A 27,381-nucleotide genomic window follows, 5' to 3' on the forward strand; every position below is an offset into this window, starting at 1 on the left:
AACTCCGACGAAAGGCCTTTTTTTGATATCTTCCGAGGTTCAGCCGCCCACGTGTTGGTTTTGGTCTCTTCTGCGTTGGCGAAACGAAAAATGCCCATTTTTAGCTTTGGAGCCAAATATCCGATGGCGTTAAACTGTTTTTAAGGTTATCAACTTCTCTGAACCAAATTTTCTCCAATTTCCATGTGAACTTGATGTTTGTGCGTTGCTCGATCTGTGAAATTGCACCAACTGTTCATTCCATACTCCACCGTTCAGCTACACTACTCATACATTGCCTGTTAAGACGTGTTCTCTCTTGTTAAATTCATAATTGGGCAATTTAGGGACTGTATTGCCCAAGATTCATTGTGATTGCATCAGAAATGCCAGAACTACAACAAAATTCAAGCAACTTTTTGAATGCCCCTCGTAAAATAAGGAAATGATGTCAAAACTTCAGCGCGACGTTAGTTATGACCACTGAACATTCAAATGAAAGTTTATATATATATATATATATATATATATATATATATATATATATATATATATATATATATATATATATATATATATATATGTGTGTGTGTGTGTATGTATGTATGTATGTATGTATGTATGTATGTATATATACAGTATGGCGCTAAATTCGTTGTACAAAAGCAGAGGAGTGATTCCTGGGAGTAAAACAGACAAAAAAGTTCCAACAAACGTAGGACGAAAACTCCATCGTTTACGTAGTCAGGTCAAGACTTCACTTAGGAACTAGTATGTGCCCTATCCAAAAGGGCATGTTTCAGAATCCTGATTTGCTTTCACAACAATTTTTATAGTGGGAGTTTGACTACGGGCTTATGATATACTCTCCAACTACCTCCATAAAAATTGTTGCGTGAGTACCTTAGGATTCTAAAACATGTATTTTTGGATAGAGCACATATTAGTTCCTAAGTGAAGTCTTGACCCGACTACAGTAGGTCCCATAGTTTTGGAGCTATGGACCTTTAGAATTCATTTTTTCATGTTTTCGGCAGCCTATAACACGTAAATGATGGGTTTTCACCCTATGTTTATTGGAACTTTTTTGTTTGTTTTACTCTCAGGAATCACTCCTCTGCTTTTGTACAACGAATTTAGCGCCATACTGTAGCGCCATATTGGAAACGTAGAATTCAAGTATTTGATCGAACTGTTGTGTATATGATACAGAAGTAGTGTAAGAGTAACACTAGAGTAATGATTAGTAATATATTAACCATTTTCGCAGTACAGTGATCATAATAGCACTGTACCTTTTGTCGAGAATTTAGAAGCTTACAAAACGAAGTCCTGAGTTTATTTCTGCGCTTTGACGTAAGATTTACCTTCTGTCATGTCTTCTACCAATTATATAATCTTTGTCTGCAACCCCTGTTTCAGCTTTTCTTATCATTTCTATATTTCAAGGACATAGGTCTGGTGTAAGCAATCTGAGGCTTTTATCAAACATTGAGTTCTACATTACTTGGCAGGTCGAGATTAATACAGTGCAATTAGTTGATAATAAGCATGTCTTTCTCAGATGTATATAAAAATGGCACGCTTTGATTGGCTAACATCATTTTATGGAAACCTATTACACACATTCAAAATCCTTAAACACTGTCCCTTAGTGTAGTTACATATAATTATATAGCAATAAGGTTGGTGCAAGCTTTGAATCACTTTTTGTCCAGCACTTATGTAGACTTACCTAATGATTTTTTTTTCGTCAAATTTGTTTACGATTACAAAAACTCAATCTTATATACTCGGCTACTAACTCTGTTGTACCATCCAGTAGGAATATATGTAAAAATAGATTTGTTTGTAAAATACGAAAAAAAATGCCACACGCACACCGTAATATGATATTTTCATAAACTACTATTTGAGAAATAATTCACAGAATGTATACCACGCACAGGTATATTTAAACATATATAAAACACAGGACAATGAGAGACACATTGGATAATGCTGAAAAATTTAACATCATAAACCTAAACACTATGAATGAATTAATATTATTTTGTTGCAATAATATAAGATACATTTTATATAGTTTTATTTCATTAGTAAAAAAATATGCATTTTTTTTTCAACAGACAACGTAGAAAATTGACCACTCACTTAATCGGGAATCGAATTTCAGTCTTTCATATATTTACGGCTGACTTTCACAGTTTCAGTCAATTTTGCACGATATTAACAATTAGTGTACATACTAAATTTGGATCTGAGGCGTATACAAAATCAAGGAGAGTGTTGAAGTAACCAACCTTGCATTGTTTCAGAGTACCTTTTTTGTATTTACATCCTTGCAACGTAAATGTTTATTTTTCTATAATATGTTGTTGAAGGGGGTGAGGGCTTGAAATCCAGAACCTTCCTTTGCATACGACACTGTTTACATCTACAAATAAATGCAAAAACAACACCGGAAACGTTTGGAAGGTGATTCCTGACACCAAGATAAGACAAAAAGTATAGACCAACCTGGGTGCACAAATGCTTCCTTTCGGAGTTATAGGCTGCCGAAAATATGAAAAAATGAACTTTAAAGGTCCATCAGTCCAATACTAGGGAACCTACCGTTTTCAGGTCAAGAGACTTTATTTAGAAACTAATATGTGCCCTATCCAAATATCCAAGTTTCAGAATCCTGTGGTACTTCCGCAATAATTTTTATGGAGGTAGTTGGTGAATACTTCAAATTGCATACCCGTAGCCAAAATCCCACTAAAAAATTGTTGCATGAATACCGCACGATTCTGAAAAATGCATTTTTGGATAGCGCACATATTAGTTGTTTCTGAAACGCCTTATATAAATGACCCAAACGCAAAATATATATTAATAATAATTTGTGTTAGAACTTTGACACTGAATGAAACACATTATGAAGGAAGGTACATTCTAAGAAAACAAGTTCAAAAATGAAAGATGAGTCAACCGCAGAATTTCACTATTTTTTTTCTTTTTGAAAATGAAATGAAAAAGTATATTATTTGATAGAAGGGTTTTAGGATATGCCTTCGTAATGTGTCTCATGAAGGTAACAACCAATTTTGTAGCTTATTTTTTTTTTTTTTTTAATAAATCAAATTTAGATGTGTTTCCTCGTAGCCGCGCGTGTTTTCTGCATTCGCAATCCCACGTTCGATTCCTCGTAGGGTTGAAAACCTTACGATTCCACTTGAAACAGTAGGCTATATTTCGTTTTATATAGCCTTCATACGAGGCTAGTCTCATTTTCATCATAATTAAATTATCTTGAAGTAAAACATCTTTTTCCAGCTTAAAAATTTTCTAGTTGTGCTATTTTTAAAGGTTATTTTTCTATTTATTCTTTTAACTAAATTCAACTTTCAAATTTTCATTTCATTGCCAACACTGTCCTGTAAATGAAACCTGTTCGAAAACAAAATAGTATTACTTTTGATGCTTACGCCCTTCTGGTTTGAGGAAATGGATAATTCATGAACAAGGGCGCCCATCGAGGGGGGGCAAGGTGGGGTGCTCGCCCCACCTAGAAGAAATCATACTTCGGAATATCGAAAACACAATAGAATGTTTACATTAGTTCAGCAAAATTTAAAACTATGTTTCAAATGTCGCTTATACTTGCCCCCCCTTGGAAACCACAACATGAGCGCCCTTGTTCATGAACATGAAAGATTATGAAAGAACTGATGGATGGAGGATATGGGAGGAACTAAAGTGCTGAAGCTATAAAAATTGACATGGCTTGGAATCGAATGAGTGATTCTTAAGATCACAGGTGAGCTATCTACCGTTGATCCACTTGTTTCTCGATCCTGTTCGAAGAATGGCTTATAGTGACCATGAGGACTCGTGAAGCTGACGTAGATCTACTAATTTCAGCACCCAATAGAACGCGAGGGTGTGTCCCGGTCGTCCACCTCCCATCCATGAAATGTAGCCAGTGTGGTCTCTCGCTCTACATGGAAAATATCTCCTGAGGGTGCAGTGTGGCCAGATAGCTGCTAAGTTTCATTTTATTGCTTTATATTTTTACTGCTGTTATTGTTACCATTGAATGCAAATAATTGTTAGTGATTGTGTTATATACTTCTTTAACTGCTGTTTTTTTTTTCACTCTTTTGCCATGTGTTCTAAGTTTGGCAACATTGTTGGTTTATTACTACTGTTTTACTTTTTCTCAAGTGAGCGTTCAGAAGGCAGCTCCACGAATCGTACCGAATTCTTCCGATGCATCACACGCGAGCCAAAGCAGTTCTATGATTCGTGTAGAGCCTGGGCTTCAATAGTCGTCACGGTCACTATAGTTGGCTTAGAGGAGACATGTGATTCTCTTCTTCCAATTGAACATGCAAAACGTTGCCAATAACAATATCTGAGTAGTTTTTAATTCAAGCACAATTAGAACACCAAAAACCAAAATATCGATTAATTCATTAGAATCACTTACATTTTTGTTAATCAGCTTATAACCAGATGTTTGATTAAGATGTCATACTTTAACATATTTGTTTAAATTACCAAAATGCTTCTTTTGTACTGGAATACTTAAAACTGAATCAACTCTTTTAACTATTTCTTTTCAGAATGTTCAATTCTATATTGTCTGTTTTCTAAAATTGTGTATCATTGTAATAGTTATTTCTTTACTGTATTTACGAGATAAAGTATTAGGAGACACTTTATTTTTATGTAAATTAAAAGTTCTACCTTTAAACAAGTACCAGAGTAGTTACTTTTGGCTACGAAAGACTGAAATGCCGTTCCCCGTTTCACACTGATATTCAGTGGCGTATTTAGGGGGGTGGCTTCCGGGCTTAAGCCCCCCGCGAAATCTTACTTAGTATAGTAAAGTAAATGAAATATCTTGCGGAATTTTCACATTTCCAGGCAAAGCCCCCCTCGAAAGTTAGCAAAGCCCCTCCCAAAAAAAATCGTAAATACGCCACTGCTGATATTATACAACATTTCGTGCAGTCAATTTTTACGGACACAAACATTAAAGAGATGAAACATTAATTTCACGGTATTTAAGTAAGTTGAAGGGTTCACAGCCACAGAGCGCCACACATACATGTATTATAACAGAGAAATTAGAAAGCACACTTCATTTATATACGATGATGTGCGATTGAAATGTACCTTATTAGAAGGGCTGTACGGAAAGAAATGCAGAAGCTTTAATACGTTCTTTATCACTAGCAACTGACCTAAACTGTGTAAGTTGCAAAAGCTACTCGTTTTCTGTATAATGTCTGAAGATTATGCACCAAGGTTAAGAAAGACAGTGATGATGGGATGGATGACAATAATGAATTTTTTAAAAAAAGTGGGAGGAAACGGGAGAAACCCGAGAAAACCCATACATACGGTGTTTGACAATGAGAGCTCGGATCGAACCAGGGACCACACGCATCAGAGGTGAACACCGAACGACCGTAGCCCCCAGTTGCTCTTTATCTACAGGAACCACTCTCCATTATGTATAAATGGAGCTGGAGTCTGAGAAGAATGGAAGTGTATTCTAATTTGCTTGAAACCATTGAACACATTTTTTTCTCTCTGATGTCATAAAAATACAGTGGTAGGTCTTGAGATAATTCAGCTAAGTAAAAATTTAAAATTTATCTGTACAAGTTACGAGAAGAACGTTTATTTAATGTGCTAATTCTTGTGTTCAGCTTTCTGAACCTGTACGAAACTTACCTCCCTTAGCTTAATTCTTGTATTCAACTTTCTGAAACTGTATGAAACTTCTCCCCTTAGCTTAATTCATGTATTCAGCTTTATGAAACTGTATGGCATTTTTACCCTTAGATTAATTCTGATATATACTTTTCTGCAGCTGTATGAAACTTTAATCCCTTAGTTTAATTCATGTATGTGGCTTTCTGAATCTGTATGAAACTTTTCCCCCTAAGCTTAATTCTTATATTCAACTTTCTGAAACTGTATGAAACTTTTTTCCTTAGCTTAATTCATGTATTTGGCTTTCTGAAGCTGTATGAAACTTTTCCCCCTAAGCTTAATTCTTGTATTCAACACTCTGAAGCTGTATGAAACTTTCCTCCCTTAACTTAATTCATGTATTTGGCTTTCTGAAGCTGTGTGAAACTTTTCCCCCTAAGCTTAATTCTTGTATTCAACATTCTGAAACTGTATGAAACTTTTTCCCTTAGCTTAATTCATGTATTCAGCGTTTTGAAGCTGTATGAAACTCTTTCCCCTTAGCTCGTATATTTATGACCTGTAATGGCATCACATCTCTAATCCAAGGACTGAAATTTTCTCTCGTTCTCTGGTAGGCAAAGATATCATTTCCACTGATTTTTCAGACATGGGCATACTGTGAGCAGCAAGTAGTAATTGAGATACTCAAAATCGCATTTGGAGCTATTCGGATATCGAAGAATTCAGATCTTTACTTGTTTGGTCTAATGAAGAACAGCCATCATAAACAACGATTAGATGATACGGACAACGTAGAAACCAAAGAGAATTTAACACTGGAGTTTAACATTTGCATAAGTTCTATGCTTATGATTTAGATGATATTTAGAGTTTCCTTAATTTGAATGGTCTGCCTCAATTAATAAAAATTTTATTTCCGCTATTGCATTAATTTCAGTGCAGCCCTTTTATAACCACTAGAAGCGCTCGTCCTGTGATATGAGACTTTTTTTTAAAGTGACAAAAGTTAAGAATACAATATTGAAATGGTATTATCTCAATTGACATCGCGGATAGAATGAACCAACATGGCCGTCATCTTTTCAAAATCATGTTATAATCTATTGAATGTCAATAATAAAGTAAATATATCGGCAATTTAATATTTTATTAGCATTGTTTATATATACACAGTAGACTCTCGAGTATCCGGCCTAATGTCGCGGAAGGGCAGGCCGGATAACAAAAAAGCCGGATATCCGGAGTTCTATGAACTGCCGAAGTTCTACTAACTCATTTCTTTATGAACATTAAGCATACGCCAACAACAACTTACGAATACAGTACTGTACGTACTGTACAGTTATAATCGAGAACAGCGGCAAGCGTACTGTTTTAAGGTCCGTTACTCACTGACGAAACAATGAACAAAGAACAGAACGCTGCTCTTTTCCTGTCACAACTTGTATTTTGCACACGACACATTGGAAGATTGTAGCAGACACCCACCCAATGTCTTGGCAATGTTGCCAATGCAACGCCTTTCTTTCTTCATTTAATTACGATAAGAGAAAACTAGGCCGGATAGTCATGAGCCGGATTCTCGGGAGTCTACTGTATTTAAAAGAGAAAAGATTATTTTAAATTTGCATTTGAAATACACTTAATTATGTTTAATATTTAGTCTTTATTTGTTAAAATAAGACTATAATATATTTAATGTATGGCCTCTTCTGATTAATGTTTTCTGAGGCTGTAAAACAATTCTTTCTCCTCATTCTAAATACAGTTTCTTTTCATAAAGACAGTTCCAGGTACCAAGAGCGCTCCATGAAGAAAGTTGGCGAACCTTGTTATAATCAGAAATTTCCCAATACACAGTCACTACTTACATTTGCTAAATACACTTTGTTTAGGAGGATTTATCACGTTTTAAACATTGCGATTTCTCTCACACAAAACACTTTTAAAATTTACTGAGCTAATAACGGACTAGTACAGTTGAAGACATTATCGTGTAGCATTTTACGACTAGATTATGTTATGTTATGTTCTTTATATACATCCACACTTGTTCTTAGGTCAGTGGTTTCTAACGTTCGTAGGACCTCGGCTTTTTTGAACGGAATCAGAATCTTGAAACACTTGCTAGGATTTTCGCAATATATATATATATATATTCTTCTTTCACGAAACATCGCGGTGGACCTATTGTGATTCACTTCCTTAGACGCTAGTTTCGCGACCAATTACATTTCTTTTGTCTTTATCACAATTCACCTTTTGTCAGCGGACTCTACGCTCGTTAAGTTCTCCCATATAACTTGCCAGTTCGGAACCTGTAAACTCTGATTCGTCCAGGTCTTGCAGGCTACTGTTACTAATAGTGTTCGTACTTTTAGCACTGTCAACACTGATGTGACTGGCTAGTTTATAAGAGCAACCTCGTCTGCCTACTTCGTCCCGCCGTTTCACCACATCCCCAGTCCCTGCCGATTCTAAGCAGTCTCCGTTACAACCTTGGCAGGACGCTGGAGAACTATTTGTTTTTACCACCTTTTTTGTATTGTTCGTTTGTTGGTGAACGCTGACAGAATTCAAGTAGTTGTTACGCGGTAACACTTTCAGTTTGGCCAGCACACTCACCGGATTTCGCTTAATGCGTCCTTCACACGCTTCACACTTCTTACACTTACATTTACACTTCACCAAGTTCGCATTATTAGTGCTGGACTGATTGTCTCTGGTCGAGTTAGTGTTAAGAGGAACTTTCTCTGAGATTATGTCTTCAGTTCTGGACAAAGTTCCCCCACACGACACTTTCCCATTGTTTATGGATCTGAGGGTACCAGTTCGGGAACCTGGTTGCGACTGCGCACTAGAAACAGATGGCACGCGTCCTCGGAATGGGTGTTCGGGCCACACAAGTGAACCTGTGACATCACAGAATGGTGAAGACTCTCTATGGTGGTTGGAGTCATGGTGGTTGCTGTGTTCAGGGTGTTGGTGGTTGTGGTTGCATCTTGTGTACGCTGAGAGGACGGAGTAGGTTCTCTTCTCTTTTTTTCCCATGCAATGGTTAGACACAGTGTACTGCAAAGAAAAGAAAAGATCAACATTTAATAGCTTATATATGTAAACATAATACATGTAAGAGAAAGTTTTAATCTTTCAATCTCCTTGCCAGTTCTCTATATGTAAACAAGATAGTTATGTTTCACATCACAAAACTATAGTAGATTTTGAAATTACGAGGTGAGAATAATGAAACCGGAAGTAGAAAAATCTATGACTTCCGGTTGAAATATAGAGATAAGATCAAAGACGAAATTTCTACTCTGGAAACTGAATCCATATGTAAAACAATTTTGCTCTACAAGAATTAGAACGAAAATCGGAAATTCTTCTAATTTTTACAGCTTCCGGTTTCAAGAGAAGGATAATAGCTGAGATGAAATCTATTCTTAGATTTTTGATTCAATAAAAGTTTTATCTGGAGAGAGGTTGACTAAATAAAACCTCTCATGACTCACCTAAATACAACCTCGCTCATGACTAAATACATTACTCGCGTAGCTGAAAATAAAGACACCATTTTCTCGGAAGTTACCAAATACAGTAAAACCACGATTATTCGCGGAATTGGGTGACAAGAACACTGCAGATAGCGAAAATGTCGGATAATCCGCAATAAGACTAAAAATGAGGTGCAAACACGAAAAAATATTATTTCGGCATAAAAAATATGTTTTATTGTACAAAAAACATAACAGAACTTCTAAAATATGTACAGTACAGCAGAAACCTTTGCTCTACGTTGGAAATATTGATTTTTACAATGCAATTTATTTTTATGTTTTTATTTAGCACATACAGTACTTATTTTGCATGCAGAATGTCAGTCCGCAGCGACTACTCATGAAAAATAATGCGACTGCACTGTGGATCATCCACTCGCGGATAATCGGGGTTTTACTGTATATGATTTGCTAATTGCTGCATAACTCATAGGCTATTGTCATGTATTGGTTTGTTGAAAACTTGATATAATATTTCGGGTACTTATACACATGTTTGTGGCCATAAAATATACTATCTGTATACTGTTGTGCTACATATCATTTGAAAGTTCTTTCTACGCTTCCTAAATACTATGTAAGCCACAGAAAATATATCTGTACTTTTGTCTATTTTTAGGCTGAAAGAATAGGATGAAAATAGAAGTATGTCCATAAAATAAGCGCCTAAACATTAATGAACTGTAACCAGTTTGAGCGGATATACAATGCAAAGTTAGCTCCGAAAATTCTATTGTGGTGACGTATGTTTGGAAGATAAAAAGATGACAGACTCCGCTCCAGTGTTGGTGACGACGAATTAAAGGTAGCTAACCGCCGAAGCAAATCCGTGGAAATGACTCAAGAGGTTGCAGAAGAACTCAGCGTTGATTATTCCACTGCAGCACTGGGACCGCGGTGGCTCAGTGGTAGTTCACCGTGAGTTCTCATGGTGTGTGGAGGTGTTTTTGCGCGCTCCGTGAAAGCATATCCTGCGTTTCCTTTGTTTTTTCTTTATTTTTTTTTGTCCTGTGCTTAGGACTGTAAAGTGGTGTTAATTACTGGAAATTGTGTCAAGTAGTGCTAAGCTATGAATACCATTCGACAAAATACGTTAAAATTTGAGTTTGACAAGAATTTCAGACAATTACGACCGTCACCGGCTGAAATACACATATGGTTAAGTGAAAATTTTTCCGATCTGATGAACAAAGTGATTGCAATTCAATTACACAACGAAGATTTCTGTGTATATGTTAAACTGGATACAGCTCTGAGTTTTGAACAAGCTTTACGTACTTTGCCAGACTCTGTTCCCTTCCGTCATTCGACTGGTATTTCCTCTGTGGTGAATATATTGGATGCTACTACTAACTATACTAAAGTCCGTATTTTTGAATTACCGTGTGAACTTAGTGATGATGTAGTACGTGATACCTTGCGTGAATATGGTGAAATTAAACAAATAGTACATGAAAAGTGGGGCACTCACTTAAAATACCCTGTGTTAAATGGTGTTCGCGCAGTTTATATAGAATTGGGGAAACATGTACCCTCTAAACTCCACTTCATGGGTTATAAGGCTTCAATTGTGTATCCTGGACAGCTTCATACTTGTTTCCGCTGTTTGAGTACGGATCATCTTGTTTCCCAATGCAAGGTACCACCTCGTCAGTTACCTCGTCCTCAGCCCAAACAGGGCGACCTTCGTATGAAAGCTTTATCCACTGGTAATCTCCCGAAAACCCCGCATTACTCGTTAAACTCACTGTCTCCTTCTTTACGGCCCAGTGTTTCCACGAGTGTTCGTGATGTGTGTCGAGCTCCCCCTGCTTTGGTGCATGATCCTACAGAATTTCCTACTTTATGTCAGGATGTCATAACAGAACCTGAACCAAGTACTACGGCTTTACAAGATTGTGTTGACCCGATTCAGTGGCCCTCGACCAACTCAGTGCTACAAACTGCCCCGCCCAATCTGGCAACGTCGCAGGATGATGTCCCATTGTCTACCTCTCATGTTCAGCTTACTAAGAAATCAGCCACAACTCTTGAAAATGCATCTGAATCTACTTTGCCCTTTACTAGTGCTCATGGAAATCAACTACGGCGATCGTTACGTAAAAAACGAAAAGTGCTCTCAAATAAAACAGACAGTGTTAGCCAAGCAATCCAAGATAGTGTGAGTGACCCGGAAACACATAGCGGCGGTGGTGACCTTGACTCTGACATAGTCTGTAACAACTTCTCTGCCACACGCGAGTCTCGTGAGCAGAGTGGTGAAACAGAGACTACTGCTTCGTAAGTTCTTGTGTATAGCTTCTCGTCAACACCGTTCACGTGCCTTCTGGTTCTTATGCCATATATTTTATTTTCTGCTTTCCCTGCAGTACAGTTCTCACGTGATGTTTACCGGATTGTTTCTATTTATGTTTTTATTTTTCTTTCTTTTCAAACTTCAGGAAGAGTGGTGGAGATTGTGTTTCAGTTGGATGCAATATTTCTCCCCTCCCCCCTCTGTAGTGAGGTGTATTTTTGCACAACTTATCCAGTTTTTGGTGTTATTTTTTCAGATTGCTTTCTTATTTTATGTATTTATTAGCTTGACGGCAGGTTCTCCGTCTCCTACTAGACCTAACGTGCGCCGTCTATGTACAATTAATATTGCTGGCATTCACCATCCAGCGAAACAAAATAGTTTAAAAACTTTTGTTATGCAAAGTGGTTACGACATCATTCTTCTGCAAGAGGTCCGCTTTGAATGTTTTGACTTTCTGCCAATGTACAATGCAATTGTAAATATCGGACCCAACAATCGGGGTACTGCTATCTTAATCAAAAAGGGTATTGTCGTAGAACGCATTAAGCGACTTCCCTCTGGCCGTGGTATCAGTTTATTTTGTGATGGATTTAATATTGTGAACGTTTATGGTATTTCTGGAACAGTTAACAGGCGTTCTCGTGATCATTTTTATAACGAGGAAATTGTGCAGATTTTACCAGATAATTGTGATCCTATTATTCTGGCTGGTGACTTTAATGTACTGGAACGAAAAATAGATACCACTGGCATCTTCCATCCGAGTGTCACTTTTACCCGCCTTATCCAACAGTTGCGGCTCAGGGATGTGTGGTGGAATCATTGGACGGTGCCTAAATTTACTTTTAAGAATAGTCATATGATGTCCAGATTAGATAGGTGGTACATAACGTCTTCTCATTGTTCAAATATAATTGAAACGGACATATGTCCAGTTTCATTCAGCGACCATGCAGCGGTTTATTGTGTTCTTAAAATTCCGACAGGTGTCTCGCATACGCATGGTAGAAGTTACTGGAAATTAAATGCTCAACTTCTCTATCCAGCTACCATTAGGAATGATTTTCGTCAACGCTGGCAATTTTGGGTACGTCAACGACGTTACTTTTCAACTATTTCTGAATGGTGGACTTCTTACGTTAAACCCAATATAAAACGTTTTTTCCAATGGTACGGAAAAGAAATTAAGCGCGAGACTCATCAGACATTAGAATATTACTACGCTGTATTAAACGATCTCTGGTCTCAACCCAGCAGCCCTCAAAATCTCAGTCATATTCATAGGGTTAAAGCGCAGATTACACGCATACAACTTCGGGCTCTTGAACGATATCAGACGGCTTCCACATCTGCCTCATTTTGTAAATCTGAACGCATCTCCTTTTACCACTATATTCAATCGCAGAAGCGACGTCAACAGAACTACATTGAAGCTATTACGGTGGATGGTGCTGGCGAAGTTACGGATCTTAATGCTCTTAAGACTCATGTGTATGAACATTTTTCTTCCTTATATCGTACTGGTTTAATCAATGCTACTGCACTAGAGACATATTTCCCGGAGACAATGCCCCAACTGTCTCCTGATGTACACCAACAATTAATGGCGGACATTACTCCGACGGAAGTCCGAGAAGCATTGAGTACATGTAAAGACCGCAAGAGTCCCGGTACAGATGGACAAATTTATGAATTCTATGTCTCCTATTGGGATATTGTTGGAGCGGAGTTATGCCACCTTTTTAATGAGCTCTTAAGGCATCGCAATTTCATTGATAATCAAGGTGTCATTGTTCTCATACCTAAAACGAACTGTCCGGTGACCATACAGAACTACCGTCCTATAACGTTACTCAATACTGACATGAAACTTTTCTCTAAAGTTTTAGCACGACGCTTGAAACTTGTTTGTCACGGGATTATTAGTGATTTCCAGGCAGCAATTCATCCCACCAAGAATGTGTTTTCTGCTCTTAGCAAGATTCGTGACATCTCTGAATATTTTAAATTTAAGCGCATACCTGCATGTTTATTATCAGTGGACTTCCAAAATGCTTTTGACTTTTTATCCCATGACTATCTGTACACTGTTCTACGAGCCTACAAGTTTCCTGATTCATTTATTGACTTGATTCGTGCATTGTACTCTTCAGCCACTTCCCGTGTGCAAATAAATGGCCATCTTACAGCTCCCTTTTCCATAAGTCGTGGAGTAAGACAAGGATGTGCTTTATCTGTATATTTATTTAGTTTGGCGCTTGAACCTCTGTTCTACCATCTTATGTCGATCTCCTCATCAGTGAATCATGATTTTCAAAATATCAATGTTCAAGCTTTCGCTGATGATGTGACACTCCTTTTCACTACGAATGAACAGTTTGCGCATATTGAACAGTGTCTACAGACTTTCGTGCAGGTGAGTGGTGAAAAAATCAATGTGAATAAATCGACGTTATTGTTATATAATGCTTCCATGGTCACGTCACCCTTTTCTATTGACCACCAGTATCTGATAAATGACCACGTCAAAATACTTGGTATTACCTTTACAGTTCGAACTGACGTGATGACAGACATAATTTGGGGCCCTATTCTTCAGAACTTACGCCTACTTAGTGCAGACAATAAAGGTCGGAGCTTGAATTTGATCCAACGCACCTGGTTTGTTAATACTTACATTCTTTCTAAAGTGTGGTATGCAGCTCAGATCTTTCCTCTGCCTGAGTGTTACGCAAGGAAGATTGACTCTCTCATAGGATGGTTTCTGTGGAGTGGATTTTATTTTCGACTCCCACGAAATGTTACCTATTGCTCATATTTTACAGGCGGATTACAAGTTACTAATGTGAGACAAAAATGCAAAGCTCTTTATATGCGTAATGGATTGAAGTTATTTCTTGATTCTGACTCACACACATCGCAATGGATATCGTGCTGGACGGTTTCATTAACTGAAAATAATCCGCCATACATTCGCTTTTTTCCTCATTGCCCTGCATATGTACGGGAACTCATTTCCGCATGGGCATATGTTCCACCGTTACCCGAGGCTTGCAGCATGTCCACTAAAATGTTGTATGGTGCTTTACTCACCAGTGTTACGTGTCATTCTGTACCCCGAATTTGTCATAAGTTTCCCACCTATGACTGGCATGTGATCTGGCGAAATGTGCACACCAAAATGTTATCTTCGGACATTCGTAGTGTTTGGTTGTCTTTTATTCATGACTTACACCTTACCAATGAACGACTTCATACTATTCATCGTTCTGAATCTCCTACTTGTGTGCACTGCGGTCGACTGGATACTCTTTTACATCGTGTGTCTGAGTGCACTGATACGACTCGCATCTGGAACTCTTTATGTGGATTACTTGCAGTGATCTGTCGTAAACCAGCTAACTATTTTGACCGCCGTATACTTGCCTTTCCGGACTACGTGTGGTACCCCAATACAAAACTCAATGCCGTTAATTGGCTTATCGGGCATACTATCTATTATACTATGTCCTATACGCCGAAGTGTACAGTGGAGGAATATTATTTATACTTAAAATATGCTCATCAGACTTTTCCTATGATCAATCTGCATGAAACATCTGTGTTTGCTAATTTCCTCAAAGTGATCTTGTAAGTTTTCATAGTATACTGGTCTCATGTAAGGCAACATCAGTGTTTGCAATGTACTAGTTATTACAGTTCAATAAATATCTTAAAAAAAAAAAAGTGGTAGAGCGTTCACCTCTGGTGCTTGGGGTCCCGGGTTCGATCCCAGCTCCCGCCAAGTGAACTTTGTGGTGGACAAACACCGTGTGCGTGGGTTTTCTCGGGGTTCTCCTGTTTCCTCCCACTTTCTTCATTCCACCATTTCATTCATCTCCCATCATCACCGTCTCCTTTAGCCTAACCGGCATAACCGTGGGACGTAAAACTCAAAGATTTCATTTCATTTTTTTCCACTGCAGCACTGCATTTGGAGAAACTATGAATAAATTGATAAATGATCCCACAAATTGATCGAGAATCGTAAAATCCCTATTTTAAATTCTGCTCTACACTATTGCGCTCTTACGTTACGAAAACGATCAATTTCTCAACCACATTGATACATGCAAGGAAAAATGTATGCATCACATAATTGCCAGTTTCTTTCTAGCATCGACCAGAAAGTAGCATTATTACAAAAGCACAGACTTCCACTCCGAAAGTGAAAGTTTTGAACCAGGGGCGTCATTTGTGGAAGACAGGGGGCCAATTTCTCCTCTGAGTTTGAGATATCCTATAGTTTGAGATATCCTTTATCTCCTCTGAGTTTGAGATGTCCATACTTTCTAAGGAATTGCATACTAATGTACTAATCAAAAAACATGAAAGTGTTATGTTGGTGGGCAATCTTCCCCCCAACACGGCATAATTTGAAATGACGTATTGTAGTGACCCGTTGATTTGACGTAATAATCTCACTGGCTCAGAAAATACTCATATTTTAAATTCATATCACTATCATCACCATCATCATAGGTATTCTGCCATTATTAGCAGGTCACTTGCCGCAGCTGAGAAGCTTCCATGCTCCATGGTCTTCAGTTAACCTTTTCGTCTTTATTTAATACAAGGGTAATAATATAGGACGTTACAAGAAAAGGTGATACTCACTTTTTTAAACAAGCCTTTACATTATGTCATCTTACAGCACTTTATATGTATATATAGGAGTAGTAACATAAAAATGGAAAAAGAAACCTAGTCTCCAAAACCAACATCAACAAAACCAGGATGACTGCCAAGAATTTTGATCTGAAAATTACCGAAAGTTTGTATCCTCTCCCCCCCCCCCCACACACACACGCACACAAAAACCCAACCAATCTACTGAAAGGTTGAGTAGTTGCAGAAGATATAACGACATCTTCAATGGACTGAAACGCAATATATGCCATGCAGATTTTTGAATGTCACCGCAATGAGTTTCCGTAACATGTACTTTCATGTTACTAGTATGCTTATTCAGTGAGAAGTTTGGATGCGTTGCTAGGGATTCGTTTCGCATTTAAACCACGAAAATATGCCAATACTGTCTCCCAGATTGGCATTTATGGGAACGAAGCTTGATAGCTTTCGTACTTCAACTCAGATTATAGCATATCCTGTTTCTGTAGTACACCAATTACGCTATTCCTGTTTCTCCTTTCTTTTGACGTAACTGTTGAAAAGAGAATCGGGTTTATATCCATTTAGTACGAAAGTTATGTCTTCCCGTGGAATTTAGAATGCAATGATTCAAGCAAAATTGCATTATATGTCTTCTTAGTTTTTTCATTTATTTTCTAAACAGCTTATCCCCCACATACACATCTGCAAAGAAGAAAAAAGGAATGCATGGGAATAGCAGACAGAGAGGAATTACAAATCAATTGTCTAGTTCATAGCGCATTTCAAAATATTTCGTGGTAGATTCTCAACTTCAGTAACTTTGGGACTTTAGAGCAACGAAAACATTACAATAGCTTAGATTGTACAGGGTGTCCCAAAAGTCCCTTAACAGCCGTGCTTGAAACGTCTAGTTCAGAAATTGGGATGATTTGACGGTATAGAAATACTGTACAGGAAGGGAAACTTGATTGCTGCGGGCGACCATGTTGGTATCCGCCATATTGAATGTATTTGATTGAAGTCATTAGCAATGTCCCGTGAACTTCTTTCAGCTGAAATGAAGATGATCTCAATTCATCTTCCATATTTTCTAAGTTTGGCAACATTGTTGGTGCATTTTTGTTCTTTAGGTTTTCTGAAGTATGAGTTCGGAAGGCAGCTTCACGAATCGTACCGAATTCTTCCGATCCATCACACGTGAGGCAAAGCAGTCCTATGATTGGTGTAGAGCCCAGGATTCACAAGTCATCGCGATCACCTTCGAAAAGAAACATTCGAGATTTTCTAGGTTTCCTGACGTAACAATGTGCACCACGCTACCGGCGTCATTTTGCCTGGTCTTACGCTCCGTTTGAATAAACAGCTGAATTGGGAATGTGCGTTTCTTTTTTCTTTCTTTCTTTTTTTTTTTAAACAACTTTACCATTATGTGGTCCTAGTGGCTGGTGGGATTGAAAAAAAAATCATCATTCTAGATTGAAAATGAAATGAAGTCTTTGAGTTTTACGTCCCACGATTATGCCGGTTAGGCTAAAGGAGACGGTGATGATGAGTAATGAATGAAATGAAGAAAGTGGGAGGAAACGGGAGAACCCCGAGAAAACCCACGCACACGGTGTTTGTCCACCACAAAGTTCACTTGGCGGGGACTGGGATCGAACCCGGGACCCCAAGCACCAGAGGTAAACGCTCTACCACTGAGCCACCCCTGCCTCCATCATTATAGATTGAAAAACCACCTATTTCTAATCCCAACTATCCATTCTGTATGTTTTGTCCAAACCTTATTGATAACAGAGTTGGCCTATAGCATTTATCTTCTGATACACCTCGTTATAGGCAAGAGCGCCCATTAGAGGGGCAAGGTGAGGCGCTCTCTCCCCTGAAGAAATTGTACTTCGGAATATAGAATTTAATTTTTAGAACAGTTACAGCAAAATTTGAAACTATATTTGAAATGTCGCTTATACTTTCCCCCCCCTTGGAAACCACAACATGGGCGAACTTGATTATAGGGATTCAAAATCCCAGAGAATATATCGTTTATGTACTTATTATTCTACGATACCAAAAATGGTAGAAATCCAGCAATATTGATCTCCTTTAGTATAAAAACGATAAATACATAGTCAATAACGATTTCTGATATGGATTGTCGCAGTAAATAGGTTCCATCTCATCTTGTGGTCTTCTATAGCATTGTTCTTAACTTAGTTTACTTCGTGTCTCCTCCCTTTCGTGAACTCTGAATGCTTCATCCCATCCTCCTTGCTGCTCGTTGACCTGACCCTTCTTGCGACGTCAGATGCACCACTGAATTTTCAAATCTTCAATAATAATAATAATAATAATAATAATAATAATAATAATAATAATAATAATAATAATAATAATAATAATAATAATAATAATAATAATAATAATTCTCACTAATTTATATTTATTTCAACCAAAATTTTTGCTTATCTTTCCAAAAGTAGTGCAATATGTTCTTTTTACCAGTTTTTTCTGAATGAAATCACAGCTTACACTTACCAGTTCCTTGGATTTGTATAGTACTTAAGAGTCTTCATCCCGGCGAAATTAAAATACCGCTAATTTTACAGTAATTATGTGATATCTTCAAATAGATAAAATATAATTGAAATATGGAAGAAGAGCGCCCTAGACAATATTATTTTGCGTGAGGTACCTTTATCACAAGTCACCTAGTGGCTTTCCGTTTTCAGTTGTTTAGAAACGCGAAAACAAATGCCGATTTTCAAAATGGCTCGAAATCGAAGCAGATAAGTGAGTCGTGATAACAGTATCTCATGTAAAATAATATTGTCTAGGGCGCTCTTGTTCCACATTTCGATTATCTTTTATCTATTTGAAGATATCGCATAATTACTGTAAAATTAGCGGTATTTTAATTTCGCCGGGATGAAGACTCTTAATTTAATGCCTTTTTCTTACAACATTCGTAATATTTGCAATTACAAATGTAATTTACTTCTATCAGTAGTTTGTGCCCTCTTTGCTGACTCTTCGTGTTTCCCAAAGGGAGTAGTGATCGGTGAAACGTTTATAGAAAAAAGGGAAAGACGTGTAGGCCTATATGGTATTTATTGAACTAGAAAATGTTTTTGACCTCGTGAATTGGGCATTGTTATTGGAACTTCAATAGAATGTTGGGTTGGAATAGAAAGATCGAAGACTCATCAGAAACTTATATATGAACGAACAAGTAAGTGTTAGAATAGAGGAGAAAATAACAGAGGAAAGTTCAATTGGAAGAGGAGTTCAAGACGGATGCTGTCTCTTGTCTACATTATTTAATATATTTCTAGAAGAGATAGTAGATAGTACATAGTAGGTAGTACAAAATGAAGACGGCATTTAGTAGGAGGGAGAATCGTTAGGAGTATACGGTTTGCAGATGATATTGCGCTTGTTGTAGAATCAGATAAGAAAATGAATAAGATATTAGAAAACTTGAGGAAGGACTGTGAAGAATATGGGATGAAAATAAATGTGAGAATGACAAAAGAGATCGTAATTGGAACGGAGGGGTATGTGTCGAATATAGAAGATGGAGGGGAGAATATAGAACAGGTGACTATTTACGATGTCTGGGTAGTATTATTAGTGATTATATGAAGTGTGAATGTGAAATAAAAGAAAGGATAGGAATGGTGAAAGAAGCCTTTAGGACGATGAAAATACTATTTTGTGGGAGACCTTGAATCAAGACCTGAGAATAAGACTTATAAAATTCTTCTTGTGCAGTATGAGTCAGAAACATGGATATTACGCAAAAATGATGAAAAACGACTTAAAGCCTGCGAAATGTGGGTGTGGAGAAGAATGGAGGAAAATTAGCTAGGTCGTGCAGAAAGAGAATGAGAGGGTGTTAGAAACGGTGGGGAAGAAAAGAACAATTTTAGATGTTATTAACAAGAGGAAGAGAAATTGGTTAGGATATTGTCTAAGAAAAAACTTTATCATGAGGGACGTGTTAGAATGTGTGGTGGCAGGAAAGACAGGGAGAAGGCGAACGTGACTACTATTAATGGACGCTATCAAAACCGAAAAATCGTACGTAAAAACGAAGAGGTTATCGGAACACTGTGGATCATGGAACCTTCTCAGTTGCAGCAAATGACCTGCCAATAATGGCAGAATACCTATGATGATGATGATTTAGTATCAGTATTGATTCCCTACAGAACAAAGAGCGTAAGAGATACCGAGAAGTGATTTTCTATCATGAATCCAGCGTTCCATGAACATAGTTTTCATCTTTGCTTTTACATATATTTCTATTGAAAACAAGAAAGAGTCGGGGATTTAAAAATAAATATAGTTCCTAAAATCTACCGTAGTTTCACAATGTGAAAAAAATGCTACATTTCGCACACGAACAACAAAACCACTTTTTTCTCTTTAAGGTTAAGATCTATGAATAGCATTATTTAAGTAGCTATAGAATAGGTTAATCTTTGTCGAGCGCTCTGATGACATTCCAAAATGACTATAGTGATCGCATGGAGTCCTGACGCTTGACCTAAAACTACCAATTTCAGCATCCAAGATAGCGTGAGGGAGTATCCCGGCCGTCAATCCTTACTTATGAAATTTTATCAGTGTTTTCTTTCGCGCTATACGGACAACATCTGCCAAGGGTGTAGTGTTGTCGGATTGCTGGTTCGAATAATTGTTAGTATTCATGTTTTATACTTCTTTAAGTACTGTTTTTTGTCGCCTGTTCGCCATGTTTTAGGATTAGGATTTGGATGTCTAGGCTGTCGGCATCTAAGGCCGTTTAGCCCGTCACGTACATGAGAGATGACGTCCCTCGGCGAGCACACTAGGGGAAAGGGAAGGAGGGAAGCGGCCTGGGACCTATATGTTGGGTACCATCCCGGTATTTGCCTGGTGTGAATGAGGAAAACCCAGGAAATCCTCATTCAGGATGATTGGCCTGAGAAAGCTTTTTACACTTTTTCGATTGAGTGCCCCGTATGCCATGTCTTCTAAGTTTGGCAACAGTGTGCGTTCGGCTCCACGAATCATTCCGAATTCGCCCGATGCAAAACACGTAAGGCAAAGCAGTTCTATAATTGATCTCGGGCTTCACGAGTCCACGCAGTCACTATAACTCTTTGCAATGATAGCAACAATCGACTTATTTATAGTCCGTGGACAGCCACCAGAGTACCCTAGAAAGTTTCACTGTTTATAACAAAGATTGATTAAGTTTCTAATTCCACCATAAATGGTTATTTATAATTTTATCAACTTTATTTAATCAGTGAGACCGCAGTAAATTAACATTCACTGGATGAAAGTGAATTTGACAGCGATTCATTGTAATTTGAATAAGTAATTTTAACAGTGTAAAAGTCATAAATGGATTGAAAAAAAAAAAAAAAAAAGTGAGCAAGAAAGGTTGTTGAAACGAAAATCGTTTCCGTGGTGACCAACAAGAGATTGTTCACCCTTTCCGCAGGGGTTATGGAACCCCTCCGACAAAAGACGGGGGTAAAAGGAAGAGTCGATAGACTGGATGATGATGTGATGGCAGACGAATAAATGGGTTTTGACAGTTTCCAAACCACATCATTACTTCTACAGCCTTTACGCTTCATTTTTTAAAAATTTATATTCTCTCCATTTTTTCTTTCTTTTTACTCCGTTTATCATTTCCAGCTCATTTCGTCACTTTTCTGAAAACGTATTGTAAAAACCAGGATGTTTGTCTTTCGTTTGACCTAGCACCCACTCTTTCACTCAACGTATTGAAAGAAAAATATTTCAAACAAATTACACATTTTCTTAGATATAATGCCGGATCTTGCTTTTTTTGTCATCACTTTTTCAGAAGTGTACATTTTCTGTAGCTACAAGGATTTTTAAACAGTGCTTCATATTATTAGATTGAAGTTGATGAAATAATCTGATACAATAGCGTCACTAAAAAATATGTGCACGCCAACAAGTAACAATGACGTAATTTTTCCGTGGCCAATCGTTTTCTAGCCAGAAGAAAGGGAAATTTATGCAAGGCCAGTAAGTTACTGAAAAATAGGCTAAAATATTTTTAGAATAGTTAAATAATTAAAACTTTATACTGTATGAAATATTATCCTGGAAGTGGAGTGGACTGGATTTTGGGTTTAACGTCCCGTTCAGCAGCGAGGCTATATGAGACGTGGACCTACTGATTAACGTGGAATCCGAACCACATGAGCTCCCACCGAATAATGGAAGTTGTAACGGTAAGTTGCAGAAACATCTTATTAAGCATAATGGTCTGTATCTTATGATATCATTTCCTGTGGTCTGTATCGTACGGTATTATTATTATTATTATTATTATTATTATTATTATTATTATTATTGTAGTCAAACATGTAGAAACTTGGGTTGGGGGGAAGAAAAAAGTGCCCGCGAGATTTTAACTGATTTTTGTAGTACTCGACGAGAGAAATCGATTAGTGAAAGAATTTTCAAAATCGGCGCAGGCAAATATAGAGAAAATAGCATTTTCATGTACCAGTTCAACATGGGAAAGGAAATCACATTTTCATGTACCGGTTCAAAATGGGGAAGGAAAAACTCGCGGGTCCTTTTTTCTTCCCCATTCTGAACCGGTACATGAAAATGCAATTTTCTCCATGTTTGCCTGCGCCAATTTTGAAAATTCCTCCACTAATCGATTTCTCTCGCCGAGTACTACAAGAATCAGTTAAAATCTCATGGACCCTTTTTTCTTCCCATTTTGAACCGGAACATGAAAATGCGATTTTCTCCATGTTTGTCTGCGCCGATTTTGAAAATTCCTTCACTAATCGATTTCTCTCGTCGAGTACTGCAAGAATCAGTTAAAATCTCGCGGGCCCTTTTTTCTTCCCCATTTTGAACCGGAACATGAAAATGCGATTTTCTCCACGTTTACCTGCGCCAATTTTGAAAATTCCTTCACTAATCGATTTCTCTCGTCGAGTACTACAAGAATCAGTTAAAATTTCGCGGCCCTTTTTTCTTCCCCCAACCGAAAGTTCTTCTATCTGGATAGTTCTATCTATAATATGAGAGTAAGCCATAGTGGATGTATGTAAGTTCGTTTATAAAGAAGATTATTTTTTTAAAAAAAATAATAAGTTAAACGCAGAAAACCCACGGAAAATACAGTAGTTCAAATAAATTGGATTTCTTGAGTTATTGTTTCAACAATTGGTATATGTATTAGTTTTGAAATTTTTTAAATTTTAATATAATGAACTCAGGGCTATTATATAACCTAAAACGTTATAAAGTCTAAGGAAAAGATCTGAAAATAATATAGCAGTATTCCCTCTGTAGATACATCCTGAGAAAAAAATATTTTACAGTATTGTACTTTTTTTGACATAATATTAATTTACGAAATACAGAAAGAAATTGTTATAGTAGTTTACAAGAAAATTAACCGATGGAAGATTTGGCCACTAGAAGATTGTCTTTTCTAGATTTTTTAAATATAAATAAGTTTAGGTTGTGCGATTAGAAGAATCCTAATCAAAAACAAGTAAGTTTCGTTACTCATTCTGAAGATCCGATAGACTTTCAAAATTATTGGGGGCCTGGTAGCTCAGTGATAGACACTTATCGTTGATACTTGGGATTCCTGGTTTGATCCTCTGTGGTGGACAACACCGTTTCCGTGGGTTTTCCGTTTCCTCCCAATTTTTCATTCTACCAATTCTTCCATTATCGCTCATTTGCTTTAATTATCGTCTCCCTTAGCCTAAAGGGCATAAACGTGGAACGTTAAAACAGGCACGTAGCCAAGGAGGGAGTCCAGGGGGTCCGGAACCCACCTTCGAAACCAGAAAAGAAAAAAACAAGGAAGGATGAAACAGAAAAGAAACAAGTAAAAAAAGAAGAAACCTTTAAAAATAAACAGCTACAGTAAGCTTTTGGTTACCCTTTCTTTTGAAGAGATTTGTATTACTTGCAATACATGGTGGCGAATGAGCGGAAAGTCAGGGAAAGTCAGGGAATTTGAATTTTCTAGAAAAGTTACGGAATTCTCATATTTTCTGCTACTAGTCAGGAAAACTTCAGACTTTCGAAAGCATAATGTCGTTCTGTATCAGTGTGGACATTTTTTTTGTAATTTTTCGTAACCGTTTCTGTGCAGTATCGAACATGTTTTTTCAGGAACAGTTTTCTACTGCTCCTTTAACCTGCCATTAGAAACAGACAGCAATTGACGGAGTAATAAAAACAAAAAGGTTATGTGGAAAGTTTTGTTAACATTTGATTCATCAGAGAAAGGAATGCACATATTGTAAAACCTTTTTCAATGCCTTTTTATATTCTTTTACTCGAGATTTCTTCATAGTTTGTTATTAAAATACGTACTAACATATCCTCATTTTATTGTCCTAACAAACCAATATATGTTGCAAGTAAAGTAGTTTAGATTGATCGACTTCCTGGGTCTTCAGTATTTTATGTCTCGCCTCCCCCTCCCCCCCCCCGCTCATTACGAAATCCTGGCTAAACGATCCAACATATATTCCAGTAAAATTGTTTAGAATTCTCGAGCCCCCGATGTGATGACCACAGTATTTCATGTCATGGATCACCACCTCCTTTCCGAAATCCTGGCTACGTGCCTGGTTGAAGTTTTCATTTGATTTCATTTCAAAATTGTTAGCACAATATACATAACAAAACGTTATCTAGGCACACAGCAGTGCGTCAAACCAAATTCTCCTTTACTGAGAGCTGTAGTAAGCCGTATGCCTATTCAGACGAAGCAACTCAGCTCTTTTTCGGATATCCATAATCTCGCTTTTCATGATCACATGGAGCTCTCTCGTGGTTTTGCGGATAGCGTACGCGCTCTTGGGGCGGGATACTCGGGTTATATTCCCGGCGGGAGACTGTGTTATTCGAACCCCACGTTAACCCCTTACCGCATGCCGTGTCATATATGACACATACCTTTTTTTCACTTTAGCTTTTTTCTGATTTAGCAAAGACCTGAAATGATTGTTTTGTCCGCTGTGTGAGATATTGACGTGTATGAATAAGAGATTTTGGTGTCATCTGGCATGTTCTTTGTGAGTTGTAAGTGTGTCACATATGGCACTTACTTATTTCTCGTCGGAATTAAGTGAAAAATCTCAAATTCATTTTTCAAGTTCCCATATGACGATTTCCAATACTGATTACTTTTTTTCGCTAAAAAAAAGTCATACAGAAAGGGGTTAAGCTTTAGATTCATGTCTCATAGTCTTGCTTCTAAAAGGGACGCTAAACTGAAATCAAACCCAGAACCATGAAGATAATGCTATAAAAATTGGCTACCTTCACTAATATGCAGCAGGTCATGGCCTACATAAATTTTCAATGTTCAATCTCAAAATCTTTTACGAGATACAGAGTTTTAAAAACCTTAAAGCAAATGGCACTGTCTGACCCATCGAACTTATAGCTTACTTACACATAAGCTTTCAATTCAGTCAAAGATAAGATAAAGAAGGGCTTGAACTATGGTGAACTTCAAACTGAATTTACAAACATTATGGAAAAAAATCTGAAACAATACCGTTTTCTTCAAATCCAAAAATTTGAAAATAAAAATGCAACTTTAGTTTTGAGTAGGGATGGCCATTTCCGGAAAAAGAATTTTCCGGTTTCCGGAAATAACATTTTCCGTCTTTCGTTTTTCCGGAAAATATTTCGTCTTCCATTTTTCCGGAAAATTTTCTGTCTTCCGATTTTCTGAAAAATTATCCGTCTTCCGCTTTTCCGGAAAATTATCCGTATTCCGTTTTTTTCGGAAAATTATCCGTTTTCCGTTTTTCCGGAAAATTATCCGTCTTCCGTTTTTCCGGAAAATTATCCGTCTTCCGTTTTTTCGGAAAATTATCCGTCTTCCGTTTTTCCGGAAAATTATCCGTCTTCCGTTTTTCCGGAAAATTTTCCGTCTTCCGTTTTCAATTTTCCGTTTTCCGGAAAATTATCCGTCTTCCGTTTTTCCGGAAAATTATCCGTCTTCCGTTTTTCCGGAAAATTTTCCGTTTCCGTTTTTCCGGAAAATTATCCGTCTTCCGTTTTTTCGGAAAATTATCCGTCTTCCGTTTTCAATTTTCCGTCTTCCGTTTTTCCGGAAAATTATCCGTCTTCCGTTTTTCCGGAAAATTATCCGTCTTCCGTTTTTCCGGAAAATTTTCCGTTTCCGTTTTTCCGGAAAATTTTCCGTTTCCGTTTTTCCGGAAAATTATCCGTCTTCCGTTTTTCCGGAAAATTATCCGTCTTCCGTTTTTCCGGAAAATTATCCGTCTTCCGTTTTTCCGGAAAATTATCCGTCTTCCGTTTTTCCGGAAAATTATCCGTCTTCCGTTTTTCCGGAAAATTATCCGTCTTCCGTTTTTCCGGAAAATTTTCCATTTACGTTTTTCCGGAAAATTTTCCGTCTTCCGTTTTCAATTTTCCGTTTTCCGTTTTCCGGAAAATGTGCCCATCCCTAGTTTTGAGCACAAAACTCTATACAGAATTGCGTCGAGAGATTTTTGCCTGGCAAGTTGTTCTCATCACTAAAATTACAAATTTCATATTTCCTTTAAATTCGACCATTTACAGCTACATTTTGAGTAACATAAAAGGAGTAGCCAAAGCGGAGTAAAGCTGCTGGTTGGTTGATTGTAAAGTATTCTTGAAAACGTTTATTATGACAAGTCCAAACGGATATTATAAATCACGCCTACTGTAGCAGATCATACGAGATTATACCCAAAATTTCCGAGAATTTTATTAGGCCTATCCCGGCCAAAGCACGGTTTCCTGCTGAAAATTGCCTTTTTTGTGAGTATTTCAACTGACAATGTGCTAAGTGGAATAGTTCTCAGTACATGCGCTACTTTCATTACACCGTATTCTACTGTGTCTTTGCATTTTGAAGTCCTGATATGCACGTCAGCGATTGAAAGACCCAATTAAGTTTTCTCTTCAGGGCCGTAACTTGTGGGGGGGGGGGGCAGAAAGGGGGCCTTCCCAGGGAAGCTCTCCGTCGTTTTAGGGGGACCCAGTTCAAGACAAAATTTTCTTAGTCTATATACGATACGAACATGAAATTATAAATGAAGCATTAAACAGCTTCACTACATTACATAAGACAGCACACAAAAGGCA

The 27,381-nt window shown here is 37.5% G+C and overlaps 1 protein-coding gene across 2 annotated transcripts in view; it reads right to left on the reverse strand.

Moving 5' to 3' along the window:
- Positions 1-671: 671 nt before the first annotated feature.
- Positions 672-27,381, reverse strand: part of LOC145663180 (neuromedin-U receptor 2-like) — a 348,458-nt gene continuing 321,748 nt past the window's right edge. For both annotated transcript variants that reach the window (XM_081729513.1, XM_081729512.1), the window contains exon 3: positions 672-8,769. In XM_081729513.1, coding sequence (XP_081585639.1) covers positions 7,963-8,769 — 807 coding nt within the window. In that variant the 3' untranslated portion in view covers positions 672-7,962. The remainder of the gene's footprint in view (positions 8,770-27,381) is intronic.

This window comes from Thermobia domestica, chromosome 10 (assembly GCF_964235325.1).
Source record: "Thermobia domestica chromosome 10, izTheDome1.hap1.1, whole genome shotgun sequence".
Classification (NCBI taxonomy): Eukaryota; Metazoa; Arthropoda; class Insecta; order Zygentoma; family Lepismatidae; genus Thermobia; species Thermobia domestica.